Source organism: Trachemys scripta, chromosome 4, assembly GCF_013100865.1.
Source record: "Trachemys scripta elegans isolate TJP31775 chromosome 4, CAS_Tse_1.0, whole genome shotgun sequence".
Lineage (NCBI taxonomy): Eukaryota > Metazoa > Chordata > Testudines > Emydidae > Trachemys > Trachemys scripta.
The window spans coordinates 131,111,664-131,132,244 of NC_048301.1; the positions used below are offsets into that span (position 1 = coordinate 131,111,664).

General features: G+C 52.4%; 1 protein-coding gene across 4 annotated transcripts in view; it reads left to right on the top strand.

Moving 5' to 3' along the window:
- Positions 1-20,581, top strand: part of PPFIA4 (PTPRF interacting protein alpha 4) — a 191,584-nt gene that overhangs the window by 139,567 nt on the left and 31,436 nt on the right. For 3 of the 4 annotated variants that reach the window (XM_034767574.1, XM_034767576.1, XM_034767575.1), the window contains exons 15-22: positions 970-1,175; positions 2,064-2,304; positions 3,169-3,204; positions 6,828-6,961; positions 7,901-8,067; positions 9,348-9,441; positions 10,370-10,451; positions 12,424-12,624. In XM_034767574.1, coding sequence (XP_034623465.1) covers positions 970-1,175; positions 2,064-2,304; positions 3,169-3,204; positions 6,828-6,961; positions 7,901-8,067; positions 9,348-9,441; positions 10,370-10,451; positions 12,424-12,624 — 1,161 coding nt within the window. The remainder of the gene's footprint in view (positions 1-969; positions 1,176-2,063; positions 2,305-3,168; positions 3,205-6,827; positions 6,962-7,900; positions 8,068-9,347; positions 9,442-10,369; positions 10,452-12,423; positions 12,625-20,581) is intronic. The other variant, XM_034767577.1, reaches the window with a different exon arrangement.

Sequence of the window (20,581 nt, forward strand, 5' to 3'; positions counted from 1 at the left end):
CAGCTTGGAGTGTGTTACAGATCTTTTGCAACTGAAACAGCTGTGGCAGCTGCCTGTGTCCTTTCAAATGAGGGGGGGCTTTGCTGGGGTCATTAGGCCGGGACAGCTGCAGGGCTATTGCCCTAAACCCCCTTCTTATCAAGAGGTTCCTTATTGTGTGGGGGAGTGACAGGACCGTGGCCAAGCCAGCACTTACTCCCTGATTTAAAGCGCAGGGTGAAGTGGGTTCATGGTGCAGTTACACCACACCGGATGCACGTGGCACGGGACGGGCATGGGGGTTGAGGGACAGCAGAGCCGGCCGGTGTGCACTTATGGCCTTTGGTGAATAGAGAGCACTGCCCTGAGCAGAGTGTCTCTGTTGCTGCATTTCCCTGGGGAATGGGGGAGGGCCTGGATCCTCTCACCAGGATCGGGCTCTGGAGGCATGTGGGGGCCCCGTTCCATGGGACTTAGCTCTGGGGGTGGGGCTCTCCCTTCAGCCCGGTTTAAGGGGGCGTCCCCTCTCCCCGGGACCCAAGTCGAGAGGGAAATGTGTCCCCAGGGCCCAGCTCTGCGGGGCGTGTGGGGACCCTTTGCCCTAGGACCCATGTCTGGGGGCCCCTCTCCCCAGGAACCAGGTTGAGAGGGAAGGCTTTCCCCAAGGTCTGGCTCTGGAGGTCATATGGGGGGCCGTCTCCCTGGGGACCGGTAGCACAGTGTGTTTGATCCAAGGAGCCTGGTTCTTTGTGCACTAGAGTCTCCTGGCACAGTTGCGAGAGGGAGGTTCACACAGGAATGAGGGGCACTCGGAGGCACCTCACCAGGGAGCAGGTCCTGCCCCTGCTCAAGGGGAGCTGGTGCTGGCTGCTTCATGGCTTGGTCCCAGCTCCTCAAAGGTATTTAGGAGCCTAACTCCCATGGGTTGGGCCCTGGCCTCTGCTGCGTGGTGGGGAAGTAGTGAGCTGTGTGGGGTCTGCCGTCTCTCAGGACTGGGAGCAGACCCAGCCAGGCGGTGTCCTGGCCACCGTGTCTCACGCCTTCGACAGCGACCCGGAAATCTCGGACGTGGAGGAGGAGGATCGCGAGGCACTCTTCAGCTCCATGGACGTGCTGTCCCCCAGCGGGCACTCCGACGCCCAGACCCTAGCCATCATGCTGCAGGAGCAGCTGGACGCCATTAATGAGGAGATCAGGTAAAGTCTGTGGAGTGTCTGGTTCTGTGTGCTGCAGTGAAGGGCAGGAGGGCGGGGGATGTGGGTGCAGGGGCAGGTGGGGAGGGGGAATTTGGGGGCATGCAGGGGAATGTGGGAGGGGCAGGTGGGGAGGGGGAATTTGGGGGCATGCAGGGGAATGTGGGGAGGGGCAGGAGAATTCGGGGCTGTGCAGGGGAATGTGGGGAGGGGGATTCTGGAGGACAGGAGTGTGGGAATTTAGCTGTACCCTCTGGCTGCTTTGCCCTGCTCTGGTGACCAAGATCTGCTGTAAACCCAGCGGGCCGGGTTACTCGGCTCAGGGTCCTTGCGCTGCCCAGAGTGGATGAAAGCAGCTGGAGCACCCTCAGGAACTTGTGGGCGTTCCAGTGGGGGGAAGGATGGAAGGCTGAGACCAGAGTGATTTGGAGAGATGAAGCATCGGGGGCAGCATCCTCTAGGGGCCCCTTGGGCCGTGTTCACATGTGACATTTTTAACTAAGAAAAGCCCTGGGAGCCCCCAGACGAAGCCTCGCTGTGCTGGAGTTACGGGGAAGGGTTCATGTCACAATACACTGCAGGGGCTCCCAAACAACCTTCGTTCTGCCTGGTTTCGGGGGGGGCATCACTCTTACTCCTGAGGGACGGGGCCCGGCTGCCCCTGCTGGAGTGGAGAAGGGGGCCCCGTGCCGCTGCCTCCCTGAGAGGGGACGGGGGCGTCCTGGCACTGCAGGGGGGAGGGGGGAGCCCTGTGGTGCCATCCCGCTTGGCCGCTGGCGTCTGGGAGCAGCGGAGGCAGGAGGTCGCTGGGGGACCCCCCGGAATGGCGACTGAGCCGTCAGTGGAGAAGCGGGAATTCTGCCACGCCTCACGCCGTCTGCAATTCCTCAGGATGATTCAAGAGGAGAAGGAATCCACGGAGCTGCGCGCTGAGGAGCTGGAGACCCGCGTCACGAGTGGCAGCATGGAGGGCTTGAACCTGATGCAGCTGCGCAAACGGGCTTCCATCCCCACCTCCCTGACAGCCCTGTCCCTGGCCAGTTCCTCGCCCCCGGTCAGCGGGCGCTCCACCCCGAAGCTGTCCTCCCGCAGCGCCGCTCAGGACCTGGACCGCATGGGGATCATGACGCTGGTGAGCCGGGTGGGGTGTGCCAGTGCGAGCCAAGGCCGCTGAACCCACAGGGGCCCACAGGCGCCGCTCTAGGATCTCCCCACACAGCGCCTGCCTTCCTGAGGGGCAGGGGCGCAGCACAGTGTCTCTGAGCTGTGGATGCTGCTCACTAGAATGTCATGGCCTGTTGTGTGATCATTCGCACGCCTGCTCCCGGCCAGCGCAACTCTGCTGCTACCCCATGGAAAGGGGGTCACGAGGGCAGCTGGGAGGCCTGGGGGAGGCGGGGGTTGATGGGGGGGTGAATGCAGGGGTGGGTATGAGGGCACAAGGGCAATGTGTGAATGAAGGTGGGGCGAGTGGGGATGTGAGGGGGTGGATGGAAAGGTGGGGGTACCAAGCAGGGAGTGTACATGGGGGGGGGAGGTGAGGTGTACCTGGGCAGGGATATGTGTGAGGGGTGTGGATGGAGGTGTAGTGTGAGGGCGTTATCTGGGCAAGTGAACAGGTAACTGAGGGGGGTGTATGCGGGTTGGGTGTGAGGATGGAGTTGTGTGTAGAACCGGGCAGGGGCTATGTGTATGAGGGCGGTGTGGGGGTATATGGGAGGGTAGCCGGGTGTGTGGGTACAAGGAGGGGTGTGGGTGCGGGCGGGGGTGTTGAAAGCCCACTATGACTGTTGCCGTTACCCTGTGTTGATTTGCCCAGCCCTAGGGAAAGCCGTGCAAAAGGGGGTGTTCTCACTAGGGCCCACACCTGGCTCTGTGGGCTGTCTGGGGTGGGTGTTTTGCAGTCAGCACCTCTGTCGCTTTGCTCTGCCCACAGGGGAATTCTCAGCTAACTGCCTCCCTTTCTGTGTCTCTTTTTTTTGCCTCTTGCAACCAGCCCAGTGACTTACGGAAGCACAGGAGGAAACTGCTTGTGAGTCGCTCTCTAATTCCTCTGGCTCTTTGACTCGCTCTCTTGCTAACGTCCTAGGCCCTGCTGCGGTGCCTGTGTTGAACCGCAGGCGGGAGCTGCTCATGTGTGTTTGTATCCTGAGGAATGAAAGCTTGTCGGGGGAAGGAGTGTGAGCGATACGGGGCCGGGACTGTGCCTTGGGACGTACATATGTTTGTACAGCACCTAACACAATAGGCTCTGATCATGATTCGGATCTCTGGGTGCTGCTGCAATATCTGTACACAGACAGAGAGACGGGGGTGCTGAAGGTGGCCTGAACCCTCTCTCTGCCTCACCACGTTTTCCAGCATGGAGCTCCTAACAGAAAGGCCAAAAGCCTGCGTCAGACTGGGCCCAGGGTCTGTCCGTGGGACACACGAGTGACACTCGGCCATTCTCAGACACATCCGCGGGAGACAGCAGAAGGACTCACCTGCAGCTCTGATCACTGCTGTAAAGCAGTGCCCCTTTCACTCCACACATCACTGCAGCACGGAAATGAGTGTCCTGCGGGCAGCCCAGGTGTGTGGGGAGAAACAGAGGCCAGGTGCTGCCTGGGATGTGAGCAAAGAGCTGTGTCACATAACACGTACACAGACATGGCCCTGCTGCCTTCCCGTCTGCGTGAAGAGAGGCACGGTGCACTACCGCTTACCCAGGAGAAATCCCTGGGGTCTGGGGTTCTGAATTCCTGTCTCTGGCCCTCCCTGGACTGGCGGCAGTTCATGGCCTCGAATATGTGTGTACGTCAATCTTCATTGCACGTGCACAGCTCTTACGCTACACTGAGGAGGAGGCTGTCTCCCTGGGCTCGCTTGGAGCTAGGCCCAGTCCTAGCCACAGGACTTTCAGGGTAGATGGCTGGGCCTGTGGGTCTCTGTGTGCTTTGAATGCTGTTCCACAGGTCAGTGACAGTCGGGACTGGGATAACGAGCAGCGCCTGTAGATGGACACTGCCCGTGGAGGGGTTCAGTGACAGGGAGTGGCCTCAGGAGCCCGCTGGCGTCTGTGGGACCATGACTGGGCGGTGTTGTTTTAGGGCCAGCTCAAGGACGTGGTCAAGGATAGTAGCATAGAAATTAGCCTCCTTTCCCAGCTCTTCCCTAGGGTAAGGCCTGCTGGACAGAGCCCAGCAGTGTGGTTAATCCGCTAACACATCTTTGTTGCTGTGGAGAAAACGTCCTGTACAGCCCAGCCTGGTGCTATGTTCAAGCTCCCCTCCCTCGGACATGGATGGGGGTGCCTGCCCGAGGGAGGCCTGCTCAGATCCTTCCCTTCAGTGTGAGAGAACAGTCCTGCACTGGGACAGGGAATGGGCCGAGGACACAGGAGCACTCTCCCAACCCTGGCATCTACGGTCCTGCTGCCGCTCCTGCATTCATTGGTGCAGCTGCCATGCCTGCCTGCGTGTCCCGTCCTGCTGTGGCAGCACATGCCGTGCTGTAGCTTGCATTCCCGGTCCTGCTGCTGGTTGTGTAGGCACATGCCCACCAAACCTGCATGCATCAGCCCAGAGACTGCAGCCACCTGTGCCTCTGTGTTCCATTGCACGGCCTGCCCTGGACTTTGCCGTCTAAGCTCAGTTACCAATCTGCCAGCATCCATGGCCATCTTCCTGCTCCAGAGCCAAGTCTTTTGTATTGTGCAGTGAAGCATGTTTGCCATCTCTGCGCTGGTACTTCAGGTGCCCCGGTGTCAGGCTCGATCCTGTCAGGAATCTGTGCCGAGGAGAGAGCGTTCCACCCGGCCTGGATACGGGGTGGGGACGGGACTCAGGACGCTGAGTTTTTCTCTAGACTTGCACCAAGAGCTCCGGGCGAGCAGGGTGGAGTCCTTGCTAATGCCTCCTAGGAAGCAACAACCGGAGGATTTCAACTCAGCCTCGACTGTGGCCCCAACCCAGATCCCGGCACCAACTGGGCCACTTGTCCACACACTCAGCTCCCATGTGTAGCTTCTTTCCCATTTGGTGCCCACTCGCACAGTTCCTCTAGCCCCAGAGCAGAGGCCTGCGTACAGATCGGCCAGCCAGAAAAGCCATCGCTGCATTAGTAAAGGAGGGAACGACCTCCCCTTCCCCTCAACACCCCGACCTCCCCATGGAGGACAGGCACCCAACTGAAACTGGGCCAGTTTGTCCCAGATCCACAAAGGAACTTGGGCTCCTGTCATAACTATAAAGGGAAGGGTAACAGCCCTCCTGTGTACAGTACTATAAAATCCCTCCTGGCCAGAGACTCCAAAATCCTTTTACCTGTAAAGGGTTAAGAAGCTCAGGTAACCTGGCTGACACCTGACCCAAAGGACCAATAAGGGGACAAGATACTTTCAAATCTTGGTGGGGGGAAGGCTTTTGTTTGTGCTCTTTGTTTTGGTGGTTGTTCGCTCTTGGGACCAGACATCAATCCAGGCTCTCCAAATCTTTCTGAACAAGTCTCTTATATTTCAAACTTGTAAGTAAACAGCCAGGCAAGGCGTGTTAGTTTTATCTTTGTTTTCTCAACTTGTAAATATACCTTTTACTAGGGGGTTTACCTCTGTTTGCTGTAACTTTGAACCTAAGGCTAGAGGGGGGACATCTGGGCTCTTTAAGTTTGATTACCCTGTAAAGTTATTTCCCATCCTGATTTTACAGAGATGATTTTTACCTTTTTCTTTAATTAAAAGCCTTCTTTTTAAGAACCTGATTGATTTTTCCTTGTTTTTAGATCCAAGGGGGTTGGATCTTGATCCATCAGGAGTTGGTGGGAGAAAGGAGGGGGGATGGTTAATTTCTCCTTGTTTTAAGATCCAAGGGGTTTGGATCTGTATTCACCAGTGAATTGGTGAAGAGTCTCTCAAGGCTACCCAGGGAAGGAAATTAGCACATTGGGAGTGGTGGCAGCGGACCAGATCTAAGCTGGTAGTTAAGCTTAGAAGTTTTCATGCAGGCCCCCACATCTGTACCCTAAAGTTCAGAGTGAGGAAGTAGCCTTGACAGCTCCGAATTTCCATTGATTTCAGTGGAATTTAGGAGCCCAAACACCTTTGTGGATTCAGGCTGTCGTGCCATGGGATGGGAGGACGTCCGGGCCAGTGCGAGGTTATTGCCTGGGCCCAGTGGGGAGCTGCAAAGGTGTTGGGCCAACTCATCTAACTGGTGCCTACTGCTTGTAGCTCCCTGCAGCAGACATCTGCTCCTTTTGCCCATGGTGGCTGGATGCAGGCTGAATGCAGGCTGAATCCAAGGCTAGGACATGGGCATGTTTCCTTTGGAATTTAGGGAGACTGCTCATTCCCGCACAGCATTGTGGGAACCAAAAGGGCACCTTCTTTCTCTGCCACTCCCTGCTCTTATCAGGTTCTATCCCTGCCCTTTATGGCCACATCGCCCCCTGGTCTGGGAACAGGCCATCACCTGGGTTCTTTGGTTCAGGGCATGCAGTGAGAAGAGGCTGCTGTGGCACATAAAAATCACCAAGGCCCTGTTCTCACTTGGCTTTTAAAGGCACTGGTTGGCTAGCTGCTCCCAGGGCTGGGGCTGGGCGGGTCTGTTAGAGGCAGGTTAACTCTGGAGGCAGGAATCTTTCCCATTTAACCTCACCGCTCCACTGTTTGTTTAGTCGCCAGCCGCTCGGGATGAGAACCGAGAAGATAAAACCACCATAAAATGTGAGACTTCCCCTCCTTCCTCACCCAGGACACTGCGGCTGGAGAAGCTGGGGCATCCTGCCTTCAGTCAGGAGGATGGCAAAAGGTACGGAGGGCAGGAGGGAGCCTGGCAAGTGGATGGACTCTGCCAGTGCCGTGTCTCATGGTGTGTGTTGGAGCAGGGAAGCCCTCCTACAAGACATGGGGATGGGAGGGGGACAGGCCCTGTAGGGGTTGGGAATAATAAAGGCACCAGATGCTTTAAACACCAGACCTGATGCCATAGGTGAGTAGGGATCTGCCAGGACTAAGGCTGTGGCTGGTGGCCTTTGGGCTTCTGGGGTAGATGACGGAGCCCATACAGGTGATTCAGGCCTCTCCCTCCTAACATAGAGATGCTGGGAGTGGTGCGTACCCTACGGTAATTCCCAGGGAGCAGGGTGCAGTGACTTCACCTCATCCATTCTGCTTGGAATCGGGGGTTCACCAGGCCTCGCGTTTCGAGGAAAGGGTCATTGGGAATGAGAAGACGGACGATGGCTCCCAACTTGTATCCCTCCGGCTGAGCCCAGATCACCGGAGAAGCCATGTCAGATGAGGCTCGGTTCACCGCCTCCATTGAGTTAGCGCGGAACGAGGATATGGGCTCTTCTAGCCAGGGCGGATGGTAAAGGTGGCCAAGTGCTAGGTGTGAGGGACCTAACCCGTCTGGAACCAAAGGCCCTTTGTCTTCCCACGGTGCCTACCCGTGGTCCCAGGCAGTTTGCTGTGTGCGTCCTTGGCCAGCATCTGTTCTCCCCCACTGCTTGGCTGTGCCAGATGCTGGCTGTCTGCCTGGCTGACTGCTTGGCTCCTGTGTGTGCCGTCGGGAGTGCGTGGTGTGTAAACACAAAGGTTTACCGCTCCCTCGGGGGAGTAGCAGGCTCTGGGAGGCGTCTGGGTTTCCCCGCTCATTGCTCTGGGTGCTGCTACTTGGTGCCGCTCCAAAGAAAGAACAATCTGAAAGTCTTGCCTGTTCTCTCTTCCCCCCTGCCCCCTTTCTTAGCTCTTTGGAGGAGCAGACAAGCAACCTGAGCAGCAGTACCAGCAGCCAGGACTCCCTGCACAAAGGCTCCAAGAGAAAAGGAATCAAATCTTCCATTGGGCGTTTGTTCGGCAAGAAAGAGAAAGGCCGTCTGATTCAGCTGAGCCGAGACGGAGCCACCGGCCACGGTCTGAGTCTCTTCCTTCCCCTGTAAAGAGGGCAGGGGGTGATGTGGGGTGACAGGCCTTGGGACGCACCTTCTGAGTGGCTGTGTCTCTTGTTTGGGATTCAGCGTAAGAGATGGGGGGAGGGGCTGCTGTCTGCACGGCGCGTGAAGAGGGGGAAACCAAGCCTTACTCTGGGTGGGTTAGGTCTCTGTTAAACAGGAAGGACTGCATCCTTACAGTCCCTGTGCGTGCAGAGCCATGCTGCAGCTGCTGACTTCGGCTTGGCCTATACGCAGATGCAGCAATGTCAGTTAGGGTGGGTGATTTTTTACCATTCTAGCAGGACCGGTATAACCCCTAGTCTGGGTGCAGTCATACTGATATGAAGGTGTATCACTTATTCCCCTTTCCATGGTAGAGTGTAGACATAGGGTACGTCTACACTATCCGCTAGATTGGCGGATAGTGATCAATCTGTCGGGGATCGATTTATCACGTCTAGTGTAGACGCAGTAAAATCGATCCCCGATCACTCTGCCGTCGACTCTGGAACTCGACTCCAGAACTCCACTGCGGCGAGAGGCGGAAACGGAGTCGACGGGGGAGCGGCAGCGGTCGACTCGCCGCCGTCCTCGTGGCCAGGTAAATCGACCTAAGATACGCCGACTTCAGCTTCGCTATTCGCGTAGCTGAAGTTGCGTATCTTAGGTCGACCCCCCTTCCCTAGTGCAGACCTAGCCATAGCCATAAGCACATTCATACCAGGATAACTTGCATCCACACAAGTGGAGGTGTCCTGTTCTAACCATACCGGTCTAACTGACGGGGCCCAACGGTTGTGTGTAGGTCAGAGCTTAACGCCGCCTCCTATTGCTCCTCACTCATTCGATGCCTTAATTCCCTCAAATTTGCTTTCCTGTAATCTTACCCTGTTGCCGGGCTAGATACATTCTGCAAAACCCTCTGAAATGCAGAGCGTTGGAAGTGCTAAGTATGGTATTATTTTAATTATAAAACTCTTGACATCAAAGGGAATGGGACATCTGGAAGAACTGGATGGAAAAAAACACACCCTTGGTTGGCCTCACCAAAGGGTCCAGAGACCATGGGGTGGTAGCGTCTGTTAGTACTGTAAATGGGTCGAGGGGGGTTGCCCTCTCTGTAATGGTTCACCCTGTGCTGCAGCCATGTGTGCCCATGTGGCACGGCACTAGGCAGCTGGCCGTGACTGCTTGGGGGCAGGAGTTGGGGACTAGACGATAGCTAGTCTAATCTTCGAATTGTTTTTACTCCTTTCCTAGTTCTGATGACCGATCCTGAGCTCAGCATACAAGATTCGCTAGGACTTGGCAAGCTGGGAGCCCAAGCAGAGAGGGACCGGCGGCTGAGGAAGAAGTAAGCATGCTTGTTTCTCTGTTCCTGTGCGTGGTAGGGAAGAGGAGTCCTGCAAGCTGGCAGTGAGGCTAGGGCTATCTGGGAATCCTTCTCGGCCCCTGAATCCTGAGTGTCTCTCTCTCCACCCAGTTCCTGCTGAGCAGAGACATATGGTCACCGCTCCCTTTCCCGTACCTCTATTATTGCGTTGCTAAGTAAGGTGTCCTACTGCCTGTAGCGATTGCTTCTGTGCCCATTTTACTCCAGCTGGGCTTGTCCATATGTACCTGTGTCTTGCAGGGCCGCCGGGGGGGGGGCGGGGGCAAGTGGGGCAATTTGCCCCGGGCCCCGCAGGGGCTCCCACGAGAGTTTTTCGGGGGCCCTGGAGCGGGGTCCTTCACTCTCTCCGGGGGCCCCGGAAAACTCTCGTGGGGCCCGGGCCCCCAAAGCTTCTTCCGCTCCGGGTCTTCGGTGGCAATTCAGCAGTGGGGAGTCCTTCCGCCCCGGGACCCTCTACCGAAGTGCCCTGAAGACCCTTAGCAGGGGGTCCTTCCGCCCCGGGACCCGCTGCCAAAGTGCTCTGAAGACCCATGGTGAGGGGTCCTTCCGCCCCGGGACCCACCACCAAAGCGTCGGGTCTTGGGCGGCAATTCAGCAGCGGGGAGTCCTTCCGCCCCCGGGACCCGCCGCCGAAGTGCCCTGAAGACCCATGGCAGGGGGTTCTTCCGCCCCAGGGCCCGCCACCAAAGCGTCGGGTCTTTGGTGGCAATTCGGCGGCGGGGGCAGCCCTGGTGTCTTGCAGATAACTATCTTCAGCATCCTCTTCTTAGCTTCCACCATGTTGACTGAAGGTGTGGGAGGTAGTGATCCTGCAGCACTTGGTAGAGGCAGTATGTGTGTGGAGATCCTGGTCCTCAGTGACTAACTCTTCTCTCACGTTTCCTTCCAGACACGAGCTTTTGGAAGATGCTCGAAGGAAAGGCATGCCCTTTGCTCAGTGGGATGGACCGACGGTGGTCTCCTGGTTGGAGGTGAGGCTGGGCATTTTAGTGGAGAGATTAACACTGACGCAAATAAAGCTGGGTGAAAAATTTTGGACGTAGAGTTTATTTGCTGAAAAGTGCAGTTTTCGGTCAACCGAAATGATTTATGGATTTGGGTTGAATTCAGTGAATAGTTTTAGCAGGAGAAAAAATGGAAAAAGTTGTAACCTTTCATTGTGACATAGTCGAATTGAACAGCTTCATTTTGCTTAGCTAGATTTGTGAACATTAACAAAAAGGGGTAAAAAAACAAACCTAACCCTGAAAACAAAATTAAAAAAAAAAAACCTAAAATTCATTTCAGGTGGAACAAAATGTTTTGTTTGACCCAACATGAATTTTTTGTTTTGTTTTTCATTTCGTTTCAACCTGAAATGGATTTTTTTTTTTTTTTTTTTGGTTCCTCCACCAAACTGAAAATCATTTATTTGCTCAGCTCGAGACAGGAACAGATCCATTGTGAGACTCGTGACAGACCTTGTATTTGTGCTGTTTTTCTCCCCTGTTCGGTGGTACATCGGTTAGTTACTTTGTTTAATCACGTTATTAAGGCGTATATTGAGAAAACACGTGGATTCTAGCCGTTGGAATGCCGTGTGCAAGCCCTTTGGCCTCTGGTGTAGTTTAAAATTGGATGGAGAGGGTTCAGAGAAGAGCCATGAGAGTGAGTAAAGGATTAGAAAACATGCTCTGTAGTGGTAGATTCAAGGAGTTCAATCTATTTAGAGACGGTTTAAGGGTTGACTTGATTATGGTCTATAAGTCTGTACGCGGGGAAAAAAGAAATTCAATAATGGACTCTTCAGTCTAACCGAGGAAGGTGTAACACAATCCAACAGCTGGAAGTTGAAGTTAGACAAATTCAGACTGGAAATAAGGTGTAAATTGTTAACAGGGAAGGTAATTAACCATTGGAACAATTAACCAAGGGTCATGGTGAATGCTCCATCACTGACCATTTTTCTGAAAGCTCTGCTCTAGGAATTACATTGCGGAAGTTCTCTGGCCTGTGTTACGCAGCAGATCAGACTGGATGATCACAGTGGCTCCTTCTGGCCTTGGAATCTAGGAATCTGTGCTAGTGGGAAAATGAAACGATGAACTTATTGTACATCCAGGGTAAAGTTTTCAGAAGTGCCTAAGTGACTTAGGAAATGAAATGTCACACATTTAGCATACTCTGGTGAGCTTCCTTGGAAAACATTGTCCTCCACCTGAAAGCGTGATGATACTGTAGTGCCCAGGGGGCTGTAGCCATGTGTCCCCCACCCCCGGCTGCAGTCCCTAGACCAGTGGCTCTCAACCTTTCCAGGCTACTGTACCTCTTTCAGGAGTCTGATTTGTCTTGCGTACTCCCAAGTTTCACCTCACTTAAAAACTACTTGCTTACAAAATCAGACATAAAAATACAAAAGTGTGACAGCACACTGTTACTGAAAAATTGCTGACGTTCTCATTCTTATCATATAATTATAAAATAAAGCAATTGGAAAATAAATATTGTATTTACATTTCAGTGTATAGTATATAGACCAGTATAAATAAGTCATTGTCTGTATGAAATTTTAGTATATACTGACTTCGCTAGGTGCTTTTTATGTAGCCTGTTCTAAAACTAGGCAGATATATAGATGAGTTGATGTACCCCCTGGAAGACCTCTGAGTACACCCAGGAGTATGCGTTCCCATGGTTGACAACCACTGCCCTAGAGTATCCAGAGCATAGAACGACTCCAGCTATATGCTGATGGAGCCAGGCTCCCTAGCCTGCTATTGTAATGGGAATTGTCTGGGGATATGTGGACATAGCTTTAGCGAAATGATTCAAAAAGATCAAACCCTACAGTTGTTTTTTTCTGAACTCTCAGTCTCGGGAATGGCGGTTGTGTCCCTTGTTAGCGCATGAGAGTCTGGGTGGAGATGGGTACATGAAACCCTCTGTTTTCCTCTGTGTTGCCAGCTGTGGGTGGGCATGCCCGCCTGGTATGTTGCAGCCTGCAGAGCCAACGTGAAGAGCGGCGCCATCATGTCTGCCTTGTCCGATACAGAGATCCAGAGAGAGATCGGCATCAGCAACCCCCTTCACCGGCTGAAATTGCGCCTGGCCATTCAGGAAATGGTGTCGCTAACAAGTCCTTCGGCTCCACCCACCTCGAGGACGGTAAGTGCTTCACAGCCACAGAGATTCTTGTATGTAACATGGCAGAGACCCTAAACCTGTTTGTGGGGTGTCATCCATCCCCCTGTCAGAGAAAGATGATATGGAGGACAGTGTACCCTGCCAGCTTTTCCAAAGGAAATAGCAGAGTTTCGTTCATACTTGATACCAGAGATTATCCAGTGGAGCCGGCTGTGAAGGGAGCAGAGTTTCATTTTTCTTGGGCACTTGCAGGTGAGCAGGAATTCACAAGACCATTGCTTCAGCTTGAAACAGCCGGACAATGGGGGTGAGAGCTATAGCAGACTGCTTCCTCCCAGTTAAAGATAAAGTGGTTTGTGCTAATGTCGCCTTCTAACTGGGGCTCCTGTTTGGATTTCATTCAGCCTCTGAAAAGATGAAATACTAGAAGTCTGGGAATCTACCTCCAAGAGGTGCTCATGTTCCCAGATAAATTATTGCTTTGTAAGGAACATATATGACTTACCATGGTGCAACAAACCTATCTGGTCCATCCAGTATCCTGTCTCCATCACCGGCCAATGCCAGAAGCTTCCGAGGAAGACATAAAACCCTTATGATGTACCTGGCCAATTGCACGCTATTTTCTGCGGGGGTGAAATTCCTTCCTGATACAGGCCTCCTGACCTCTGAAATCTGAGGAGTGATATATGCTTCACCCTAGGTAGTGTAACTGGTGCTATTCTTGCTCCTGTGACTGTTGACTGTTTTTCAATCTCATCCCATTTTTCTTCTTCGAGTAGATACAGCCGTGTATTCTACATAGGTGTGTGCATGCCCAGTGCACTAGAGCCGGAGAACTTTGCCTAGCAGTGTCCGCTTTGTGCCCCGAGCCTCTCCTCTGGCAATATAAGGGCAGCACCATCCCAGCCCCCTCAGTTCCTTCTCACCAGGTGTGGCTAAAGTCAGAGCTCCATGCGGTGTTTCACCCTCTGCTCATTGGTCTGTCTCTGAGAATTTTTTTCTTACATATAGTAGTTAGTAGTTCCTCTGGGTAAGTTTATGTTAGTTTAGTTATAGTGGCTGGCTGCTCTCTGTCATGCTCTCACCAGGGTTCAAGCATTGTCTGTCATGTGGGGCGACCATCCCCAGCAGTGACCCCCACATGAGGTGAGTGGTGCTCCATCTGCAAGTCATTCACAAAGAAAACTTGGGCAGCGAGACTCATAGAATCATAGAAGATTAGGGTTAGAAAAGACCTCAGGAGGTCATCTAGTCCAACCCCCTGCTCAAAGCAGGACCAACCCCCAACTAAATCATCCCTGCCAGGCCTTAAAGGCCTTTTTCAAGCTGGGTCTTAAAAACCTCTAAGGATGGAGATTCCACCACCTCCCTAGGTAACCCATTCCAGTGCTTCACCACCCTCCTGTTGAAATGTTTTTTTTCTTAATATCCAACCTAGACCTCCCCCACTGCAACTTGAGACCATTACTCCTTGTTCTGTCATCTGCTACCACTGAGAACAGTCTAGCTCCATCCTCTTTGGAACCCCCCTTCAGGTAGTTGAAGGCTGCTATCAAATCCCCCCTCACTCTTTTCTTCTGCAGACTAAATGAGCCCAGTTCCCTCAGCCTCTCCTCGTAAGTCATGTGCCCCAGCCCCCTGATCATTTTCATTGCCCTCCACTGGATTCTCTGCAATTTGTCCACATCCTTTCTGTAGTGGGGGGCCCAAAACTGGACACAATACTCCAGATGTGGCCTCACCAGTGCCAAATAGAGGGGAATAATCACTTCCCTCGATCTGCTGGCAATGCTCCTACTAATGCAGCCCAATATGCTGTGAGCCTTCTTGGGCACAATGTTGACTCATATCCAGTTTCTCGTCCACTGTAATCCCCAGGTTCTTTTCTGCAGAACTGCCGCTTAGCCAGTCAGTCTCCAGTCTGTAGCGGTGCATGGGATTCTTCCTTCCTAAGTGCAGGACTCTGCACTTGTCCTTGTTGAACCTCATTTTTTGGCCCAATCCTCCAATTTGTCTATGTCACTCTGGACCCTATCCCTACCCTCCAGTGTATGTACCTCTCCCCCCAGTTTAGTGTCATCTGCAAACTTGCTGAGGGTGCAATCCATCCCATCATCCAGATCATTAACAGATGTTGAACAAAACCAGCCCCAGGACCGACTCCTGGGGTACTCCGCTTGATACTGGCTGCCAAATAGACATAGAGCCGTTGATCAGTACCCGTTGAGCCCGACAATCTAGCCAGCTTTCTATCCACCTTATAGTCCATTCATCCAATCCGTACTTTTTTAACTTGCTGGCAAGAATACTGTGGGAGACCATATAAAAAGCTTTGCTAAAGTCAAGATATATTACATCCACTGCTTTCCCCCTATCCACAGAGCCAGTTATCTCATCATAGAAGGCAATCAGGTTGGTCAGGCATGATTTGCCCTTGGTGAATCCATGTTGACTGTTCCTGATCACCTTCCTCTTCTCCAAATGCTTCAAAATGGATTCCTTGAGGACCTGCTCCATGATTTTTCCGGGGACTGAGGTGAGGCTGACCTGTCTGTAGTTCTCCTTCTTTCCTTTTTAAAAGAAGGGCACTATATTTGCCTTTTTCCAATTGTCCGGGACCTTCCCTGATCGCCATGAGTTTTCAAAGATAATAGCCAATGGCTCTGCAATCACATCAGCCAACTCCCTCAGCACCCTCGGATGCATTAGATCTAGACCCATGGACTTGTGCATGTCTAGCTTTTCTCAATAGTCCTTAACCTGTTCTTTCACCACTGAGAGCTGCTCACCTCCTCCCCATACTGTGCTGCCCAGTGCAACAGTCTGGGAGCTGACCTTGTCTGTGAAGACTAAGGCAAAAAAAGCATTGAGTACTTCAGCTTTTTCCACATCATCTGTCACTAGGTTGCCTCCCCCATTCAGTAAGGGTCCCACACTTTCCCTGACCACCTTCTTGTTGCTAACATATCTCTAGAAACCCTTCTTGTTACCCTTCACATCCCTTGCTAGCTGCAACTCCAATTTTGCTTGTGCCTTCTTGATTACACCCTGCATGCTTGAGCAATATTTTTATACTCCTCCTTAGTCATCTGTCCAAGTTTCTGCTTCTTGTGAGCTTCCTTTTTGTGTTTAAGCTCACCAAAAATTTCTCTGTTAAGCCAAGCTGGTCGCCTGCTATATTTGCTATTTTTTCTGCACATTGGGATGGTTTGTTCCTGCGCCCTCAATAAGGTTTCTTTAAAATACAGCCAGCTCTTCTGGACTCCTTTCCCCCTCATATTAGCCTCCCAGGGGATCCTGCCCATCAGTTCCCTGAGGGAGCCAAAGTCTGCTTTTCTGAAGTCCAGCATCCGTATTTTGCTGCTCTCCTTTCTTCCTTTTGTCAGGATCCTGAACTCAACCATCTCATGGTCACTGCTGCCCAGGTTGCCACCAACTTCTACTTCTACCAATTCTTCCCTGTTTGTGAGCAGCTGGTCAAGAGGAGCATGGCCCCTAGTTGGTTCCTCCGGCACTTGCACCAGGAAGTTGTCCCCAACACTCTTCAAAAACTTCCTGGATTGTCTGTGCATTGCTGTATTGTTCTCCCAGCAGATGTCAGGGTGATTGAAGTCCCCATGAGAACCAGGGACTGTGATCTGGAAACTTCTGTTAGTTGTCCGAAGAAAGCCTCGTCTACCTCCTCCTCCTAGTCTGGTGGTCTTTAACAGACGCCCACTACGACATCACCCTAGTTGCTCTCGCCTCTAAACTTAATCCAAAGACTCTCAACAGGCTTTTCTCCAGTTTCATACTGGAGCTCTGAGCAATCATACTGCTCCCTTACATACAGTGCAACTCATCCACCTTTTCTCCCCAGCCTGTCCTTCCTGAGCAGTTTATACCCATCCATGACTGTGCTCTAGTTACATGAGTTACCCCACCAAGTCTCTATTATTACAATCACATCATAGTTCCTTGACTGTGCCAGGACTTCCAATTCTTCCTGCTTGTTTCCCAGGCTTCTTGCATTCGTGTACAGGCACCTAAGATAACTAGCCTATTGCCCTGCTTTCTCAGTATGAATCAGGAGGCCTCCCCCGTTACACCCTCCTCTTTGTGTTTCCTCCCGGTATCCCACTTCCCCACTTACCTCAGGGCTTAGGTCTCTATCTTCCAGCGAACCTAGTTTAAAGCTCTCCTTACTAGGTTAGGAAGCCTGCTTCCGAAGTTGTTCTTCCCTCTCTTCATTAGGTGTATCCCATCTCTTCCTAGCAATCCTTCTTCCTGGAACAACATCCCATGGTCGAAGAATCCAAAGCCCTCTCTCTGACACCACTTGCGTAACCACGCATTTACCTCCACAATTCGATCGTCCCTACCTGGGCCTTTTCCTTCAACAGGGAGGATGGACAAGAACACAATTTGTTCCTCAGACTCCTTTATCCTTCTTTCCAGAGCCACATAGTCTGCAGTGACCCACTCAAGGTCATTCTTGGCAGTATCATTGGTGCCCACATGGAAAAGTAGGAAGGGGTAGTGGTCGAAGGGCTTGATCAGTCTCGGCAGACACTCTGTCACATCCTGAATTCTAGCTCCAGTCAAGCAGCACAGTTTCCCGGTTTGGACGGCAGATGGATGACTCTTCCCTCTTAGGAGGGAGTCCCCGACCACCACCATCCGTCTCCTCCTCTTGGGAGTGGTGGTCATGGAACCCCCATCCCTAGGACAATGCATCCCATGCCTTCTGGTTGATGGGGACTCCTCCTGATCCCTTCCCTCAGATGACTCTTCCAAACCAGTCTGCGCCATAGTACCTGTGCAGAGAGCCTGAAAATGGTTTCTTACCTCTATCTGCATTGGGGGCACATGGGTCTCCTCTTTCTTCTTCTGGAGGTCACATGCTACCAATTTTCTTACCCGTTCTGCACTTCCCTCTGATTCTTCAGCATGCTGTGCCTGCAGTCCCCAAATGCTGACTTCTGTCCAGGAAGTCTTCATCTTCGCTGATGCAATGCAATGTTGATACTTGGGTCTCTAGTCCTTTAACCTTCTCTTCCAATATGGAGACCAGCTTGCACTTCATACTGACGAAGTCGCTTCTGTCCGCTGGGAGAAAGACAGACAAACATGGCCCATCCTGTGCAGGTCACAACAGCTGATCGCTTACTATCCAGATTGTCTTCCTTCTAAGAGCCTCTTCAGATGCTGTATTTACTGCTCACAGAAGCCTGAAAGACAAAAACTCTGTGGAAACTCCCCTCAGGCGAACTCCCAGGCTAACTCCCTCTGTTGGCTTCTCCTCTGTTGGCAGCTCACTGTCTACACTACGGGATTAATCCGAATTTATATAATTCGAATTTGGGAAACAGATTGTATAAAGTCGAATGTATGTGGCCACACTAAGCACATTAATTCGGCAGTGTGCGTCCATATTCCGGGGCTAGCATCGATTTCTGGAGCGTTGCACTGTGGGTAGCTATCCCATAGTTCCCGCTATCTCCCCCGCCCATTGGAATTCTGGGTTGAGATCCCAGTGCCTGATGGGACAAAAAACATTGTCGCAGGTGGTTCTGGGTACAGCCTCAGCCCTCCCTCCCTCCCTGCATGAAAGCAACGGATGGCAGACAACCATTTTGTGCCTTTTTTCCTGGGTGAACACTGCAGACTCCATACCATGGCAAGCATGGAGCCCGCTCAGCTCAAGACAGCAGTCATGAACATTGTAAACACCTCGCGCGTTCTCGTGGAGTTTATGCTGAGCCAGGACCAGAAAAACGAGGCGAGGAGGCAGCAACGGTGGCAGCACAGCGACAAGCGTGATGAGGACATGGACACGGACACAGAATTCTGTCAAACCGCGGGCCCCGGTGCTTTGGAGATCATGTTGTTAATGGGGCAGGTTCTATCCATGGAACGCCAATTCTGGGCAAGGGAAACAAGCACAGACTGGTGGGACCGCATAGTGTTACAGGTGTGGGATGATTCCCAGTGGCTGCGGAACTTTCACATGCGTAAGGGCACTTTCATGGAACTTTGTGACTTGCTGTCCCCTGCCCTGAAACGCCAGAATACCAAGATGAGAGCAGCCCTCACAGTTGAGAAGCGAGTGGCGATAGCCCTGTGGAAGCTTGCAACGCCAGACAGCTACCGGTCAGTCGGGAATCAATTTGGAGTGGGCAAATCTACTGTGGGGGCTGCTATGATGCAAGTAGCCAAAGCAATTACTAAGCTGCTGCTACGAAAGGTAGTGACTCTGGGAAATGTGCAGGTCATAGTGGATGGCTTTGTTGCAATGGAATTCCCTAACTGTGGTGCGGCGATAGATGGAACCCATATCTCTATCTTGGCACCGGAGCACCAGGGTACCCAGTACATAAACCGCAAGGGGTACTTTTCAATGGTGCTGCAAGCACTTGTGGATCACAAGGGACGGTTTCACCAACATCAACGTGGGCTGGCCGGGAAGGGTTCAGGACGCTCGGGTCTTCAGGAACACTACTCTGTTTAAAGGGCTGCCGCAAGGGACTTACTTTCTGGACCAGAAAATAACCGTTGGGGATGTTGAAATGCCAATAGTTATTCTTGGGGACCCAGCCTACCCCTTAATGCCATGGCTCATGAAGCCATACACAGGCAGCCTGGACAGGAGTCAGGAGCTGTTCAACTACAGGCTGAGCAAGTGCAGAATGGTGGTAGAATGTGCATTTGGCCGTTTAAAAGGTCGCTGGAGATCGTTACTGACTCACTCAGACCTCAGCCAAACCAATATCCCCATTGTTATTTCTGCTTGCTGTGTGCTCCACAATCTCTGTGAAAGTAAGGGGGAGACCTTTATGGCGGGGTGGGAGGCTGAGGCAAATTGCCTGGCTGCTGATTACGCGCAGCCAGACACCAGGGCAATTAGAAGAGCACACCAGGAAGCGGTGTGCATCAGAGAAGCTTTGAAAACCAGTTTCATGACTGGCCAGGCTACAGTGTGAAATATCTGTTTGTTTCTCCTTCATGAAAACCCGCCCCCTTTATTGACTCATTCTCTGTAAGGAACCCACTCTCCCCCTTCCCCCAGCTTGCTTTCAAACCAAATAAAGTCACTATCATTTAAAAATCATTTATTCTTTATTAATAGATTATAAAAAGAGGGAGGGAACCCGGGTGGGATTTGGGAGGAGGATCGGCGGGAAGGAAAAGGCCACTAAAAAAGGGTTTAAAAAATGACAGCCTTTTGCTTGGGCTGTCCACTGGGGTGGAATGGGAAGGTGTACGGAGCCTCCCCCCCCGCGTTCTTACACGTCTGGGTGAGGAGGCTATGGAACATGGTGAGGGGGGGGTTATACAGGGGCTGTAATGGCACTCTGTTATCCTGCTGCCGTTCCTGAAGCTCCACCAGACACTGGAGCATGTCTGTTTGTTCACGCAGCAGCCCCAGCGTTGCATCCTGTCTCCTCTGATCTTCCTGCCACCACCTCTCATCTCAAGCGTCTCTCCTCTTCTCACGTTGGTCCCTCCTGTCCTCATGTTGGTCCCTCCTGTCCTCATGTTCACTGGCTTCTTTCCTATACTTTGAAAATGTGTCCTTCCACTCATTCAGATGAGCTCTGTCACTGCAGGTGGATTCCATGATTTCTGCGAACATCTTGTCTCACGTCTTCTTTTTCCGACGCCTTATCTGAGATAGCCTTCGGGACGGAGGAGGGAGGCTTGAAGAATTTGCAGCTGCTGGAGGGAGGGAAAAAAGGAGAGAATTTTTTAAAAAGATACATTTTTCAGAACAATGCTTATACTCTTTTACGGTGACCAACACTATTCACATTACATAGCACATGTGATTTCTGTGCAAGGTCGCATTTTGCCTCTTAATATTGAGTGCCTGTGGCTTTGCTGCTAGAGATCACAGACGCAGGTCCGGGCAACAGAATTCGGCTTGCATGCGGCCATGGTAAGCCATTGTCTTTCGGCTTCTGCGCCCTCCTTTCCCACATACCAAGCAAAGCCC